A 5240-nucleotide genomic window follows, 5' to 3' on the forward strand; every position below is an offset into this window, starting at 1 on the left:
GGAAATGTCAGTAGTAGTGGACAAAGGCAATCACTAAAACATCATACAAACTCAAAACCCATAAATAATCAAGATGGAATCCTAAAGACACTCAGGGAACCCACAGGCAGGTAAGAAAAGAGAAATGGGAACAAGAAACAGAGAAAACAATAAAATGGCAGACTTAAGAGAGAACACATTACTTTAAACGTAAACTGTCTAAATACACCAATTAAAAGACAGAGATTGGCATCACAGGTTAAAAATGTGACCCAAATATCTTCTGCCTTCATATACACCATATGCTCACTTCAAAAATGACATAGGTAGCTTGAAAATAAAAGGATGGAAAAAGATATACTGGCAAACATGAAATACACACACACACACACACACGTTTAGATAGATGGCTTTATTTCACTCAAGATGAAATTTTGTATAGTTCTTTTCGATTTTTTTCCCTTCCTTTCCCCCTTCTCCCTTCCTCCCGCATTTCCACTCATTCCTTCCTTCCCACCAACCTTCTCTACCCTTCTGTTCTTCTCTCCATATGTTTATAACCCTATAAAAACACACATTTACTTACAAATGAACATAAACTGCATACTGACACACACGGGGAAGTGCCATTGTTTTCTTTACCAGACAAAAGGGGAATCATCTTATAAAGACTACTCTGCATTCTCCACTTCTCTCCCAGTAATATTTTGGGAGATTTCTACCAAATCAACGTGGAAAAATTCCCTTTCGCCTAATTTATTCAACCGTCCTTTCATTGAGGCTATGAACTTTGTCCCAGTATTTTACCCCCAAACGCTGCGTTAAACATCTTTGAAAGTAAAAGCATACAGAAAGGTCACAACGATCCAATGGAGGTGTTGAGTCTTGCATGCTCCCGGGAGTGGAACCCTCAGAGAGCCTTTAACAGGTGGGGATTTCTCCCCTGCTGGTCCCCATTTGCTTGGGACAAGGGCTCCCACCTGCTCAGCTGTGAGAGCTCTGCTGTGCTCACGACCCACCCAGGTAAGGGCTTCTTGGCCCAGCACAGGGGAGCACTCCCACTTGTCCTGCCACCCCCTCCTGACTCAGCCTCAGATCCACCTATGCCATGTGTTTAAAATGCAGACTCCAGACTCCTGCCGACTCGAGCATGAGGCCCGGGCCCCTGCTTTTGGTCCAAATGCTGCAGACGGACACAGCCTCAACTCATAACCCAGGGCTTTCTCAGGAGAAGGTGAGGTGGTGGGGGACAGAGCGACTTTACAGAGATTCCCCACCAGGGTCAGAACTTGTTCTGGCACCACCGAGAAAGAATGAGCCCGATGTGGCCAAGCTGCACCATCTGCCTTTTATTCAACACCTGCCAATGCCGAGCGGTGAGCTCATGGTCCCGGGACCGCCCCGTGGGCGGGGCCCTCAGAAGCATCTCCTCTGGACCACGGACGTGCCAAACTCCTTGAAGTCTGCAGAGGTGACCCACATCTGCTTGAAGCTGCTCAGGGATGTGACGACAGAGGCGCCGATCCACGTGGAGAACCATCTGTCGGGGGGAGCCGTGATCTTGATGGGGGTCCCTTTGGAAGCCAGCTGCTCCAGGTCTTTCAGCAGCCGGTCGTCGAGCCCCTGGAACAGAGTGGTGCCCCCGGACAGCACAACCTCCCCATAAAGCGTTTTCTGGATGTCGGCGTCACACTTGGTGATGCTGCAGGAAACCATTTTGGAGAGGCCTGGGTTCTGGATGCCCAGCCGGTCGGGCGTGAACAGGGCCTCGGGCGCCTGGTACAGCTGGTCCCCAATGTGGATGATGTTCCCGTCTGGCAGCCTGTACTCCCTCAGGACCTCCTCGGGCCTCTGGGACAGCTCCTTCTCGGGCTCCAGGGCCACGTAGCACAGCTTCTCCTTAATGTCGTTCACCAGGGTTTGGTCCAGGACACACTGGAAGGTCCGCCCGCTGGCCAGCAGCAGCTGCATGAGGTGCTCTGTGATGTCCCTCCCCGCCACATAGAGCTTGGTGACCGCGTGGGGCAGGGAGTACCCCTCGAAGATGGGGACAGTGCACGTGACCCCATCCCCGCTGTCCACTACCAGGCCCGTGACGCAGGCCGAGGCGTAGAGGGCCAGCACGGCCTGGTCCGATAGGTAGAAGGCGGGTACGTGGAACCTCTCAAACATCACCTCGGCCGTCCTCTCTCGGGCCTCCCTGGGGTTCAGGGAGGGCTCGGTCATGAGCACCGGCCGTTCGCTGGCTTTCACGCCCAGCTCCCACTCGAACAGGTGCTTCCAGAGCTGCTCCATGTCGTCCCAGCCCGTGACCAGGCCTCGCTCGATGGGGCGGTGCAGGTGTAAGCCCTCGTGCTTGTGCAGGGCCTCCTCCCCCACAAAGTAAGGCTTCTGATTGGGTCCCGCCAAAGGCATCTTGAATTTCGGGTGTCCCACGACGGAGCTGATGACATGGCGGGGTCCGATCTCTCCGGACAGGCCTGCTTTGCAGAGCCCAGACCCATTGTCAAAAATCACGGCAGGAGACTCTAACACGTGTGGGTTAGACATGCCTGCAGCATCCTCTTCCGCATAGCAACAAAATAAAGACAGAAGCCTCTCGGCTGCTTTGTGACACAAGAGGCCCCTCTAGAAATTCTAGGGGCACCGGATTCCACAGTCGTCGGGGCGTCTTCCAGGCAGGCTAACACATGGCGGGTCCCTGAGAGCCCTCCATCCTCGCCCACAGACCAGCTCTCCTTTCACTGGCCCAGGCTGCTGAGGCCTTTTCAGGGATGACAGCCCCATAGGTAACAATCCAGCCAAGGCAACAATAGTCCTCAGCCGGCACCAAAGGGTCTCTAGGGGGTGGGGCCAGGAGCCCCTGGCACTCCCCACCTGGTCAGACACCACACAGAGAAGGCCAGCTGTACCCATGGTTGCTACAATAGCCTGTGGACCTGAGGCCAAGTCTTAGAACCAAGAGAAGCAGCTCAGCCTGGGCCTACCCAGAGAACCAGCATCTCGGGCCGACTGAGCTGCTATTGGTAGGGTGACAAAAACATACTTTCTTTGCTAAGGAGTGACCACACACCAGGCACAGGTCCAGGTTGGAGGGGTGATGTCCACAGCCTCCTCACAGCAGGCATTTGGAATGTTCTCTTTGAATTCAGACTCCTCCAGGAAGTCCTTGGGGATTTCTCTTCCGGTTACCCCACCAGCCCGGGCTCTCTGTCCCACAGATGGATGCTAAGCAAAGCCACCTGGGCCTGCTGGTTCTGTCTCCAAGAGTGCATGTCCCTACTCTGGCTTGAAGTCAGGGTCCCTCACTGCTCTCTGCAGCCCCGGGAGCTCTGTCACAGAGCATCTTCCACTGGTCCATAGGGTTGGGAATGCAGTAGCCTGTGAGAAGGGGGTGGGGGAGAGCTTTCATGAGGTGGCAGCCCTGATTCCAGCTGGGACATCTCTGCCGGTGGCCTGTCACACAGTCAGCGCAGCCCACTGAAGCACAGTCAGAAATGACCAGGGCATCAAGGCCAGGAAGGTGGCGAGGGCTGGGCTGAGGAGCTGCTCTCCAGCCGCCAGAGAACCAGGCCAACAGCACCAGCACTCAGACCCCAGACTGGTTTTCAGCTCAGAAAGAAACTTGGGTGGAAATCAGGCCTGGGAACCAAGGCCCACTGATGTCTTAAGGAGGGCGGGGTGGCCGTGGAGCACACGACATTTACTGGTGGTTTCTCCTCTCTTGTCGCGTCCCAAGCCACCCTCCAGTCCAGCTCCTCCCCCATCCAGAACGCTCTCCCGGAAGACCACCTCCCATGGTCACGTCCCTCCCAGACCCCGTGCCTCCTCTGCCATGGAGCTCACTGCACGTCCTGCCAACCCACCAGCAAAAAGTGAGTATGTGCTAGTCGTGTCGTGTAGACACATGGTGCAGCCGTGTGCTACAGATGTGAGGTACAGGTGTGTGGCCTAGACGTGGGGCATTGTGGGCACCGGCCGGGGCTGAGCCCTGGATGGGAGTCAATAAAACTCAGTGTTACTTGAGATTTTGCCCAGGGACACCTCCAGACAGAAATGGAATCAAGTGGGTGGCAAGGTTGATGCTGTCACTTGACCTCAGACCCCGAGTTTACACAGCCCAGAACTATCATCGGCTGCCACTGCAAGGCTTCTAAGATTTGGGGTCCAACATTTAGGGGAGTGTGTGTCCCTCGCAGGCTGCTGTGAGGGTGGGGGTGTGACAGGTGATGCCACAAACGGTCTGTGTCCTCGGATCTCAGACTTTGCTCGAATTTTCTCTTTGCTGCAGCAACGGCTGAATCTCTTCAGCAACGGCTGAATCAGGAGGGACATGCTCTCAAGGCCTCTGGATTTGGGCCCCAAAACGGCCCACGTGGGAGCTGCTGGGGAGAGAGGACTGCATGTCGGTTCCAAATGCCAGGTTGCACCCATGGCTCTGTGCTGGATGCTCATGTTGGCTGGGACATTGGCCTTTGCAGGAGAGACAGAGAGGGAAGGACAGACACTCATGCAAAGCTTAGACTGACCGCTGGTGCTTAGACTGTCCGTTGGGAAAGTGCTGAGGCCTCACGGCACCCCGTTGCTGAAACAACACACAGTAACAGTGTCCCCGGGGCCAGCTGCCTCCGACCTACACGCAGGCCACACAGCGCCCCGCCCCCCCGCCGCCCCCCAGGCCTAGCTTCCTCTCTGGCCTCCAGGTTAGGTCTGGGGCCCTCCACCTGTCACGGAACCTGCAACAGCCATTCTCTGTCCTTCTGTGAGCCCTGTCTGCCCTGGAGGAGTTCAGACCCTCCAGGCCCAAGCAGGGCCAGCCGTCGGGGAGTGGCTCTGAGCAAAGCCATCCGAGTGTTTCCAGGACCCTTTTCCTAAATGTTTTCACTCCCCACTGAGCCTGAGACACGTGCTGCCCTTTGCCCTGGGTCTGGTACCCCCAACCTGCCCCACAACCCAGGATAGTCATGGCCATTGCGTGCCACGCGCCCGGCAGAGTGGTCCTGGGAAGCAGTCCCCACTTTGCTCTTCTCTGTACACTGGAGACAAAGGGTCCCCAGCCAGGGGTCCACCTTCCCTGCTCCACGCCCAGGGCTCAGACGTCAGGCAAAGGCCAGCTCCCCAGATGTCAGCTCTGGGTTTGCCGCCCGAGCCAGCCCCCGGGTTCGGTAAAGGTTTCTGCCCCACACACTAAATGTCCAATCAGCTAATGGACTGTCCCTTGCTTGGAGAACAGTGGGAAGGCTCTGAGACCCCCACCAAGA

General features: G+C 55.9%; 1 protein-coding gene across 1 annotated transcript; it reads right to left on the reverse strand.

The window, feature by feature from the left end:
- Nucleotides 1–1075: 1075 nt before the first annotated feature.
- ACTRT2 (actin related protein T2) lies at nucleotides 1076–2529 on the reverse strand. The gene has a single exon (XM_019757116.2). It carries the CDS (start codon nucleotides 2527–2529, stop codon nucleotides 1396–1398), a length of 1134 nt encoding a protein of 377 aa, XP_019612675.1. The 3' UTR covers nucleotides 1076–1395.
- Between the last annotated feature and the right edge of the window lie 2711 nt (nucleotides 2530–5240).

This window comes from Rhinolophus sinicus, linkage group LG06 (assembly GCF_036562045.2).
Source record: "Rhinolophus sinicus isolate RSC01 linkage group LG06, ASM3656204v1, whole genome shotgun sequence".
Lineage (NCBI taxonomy): Eukaryota > Metazoa > Chordata > Mammalia > Chiroptera > Rhinolophidae > Rhinolophus > Rhinolophus sinicus.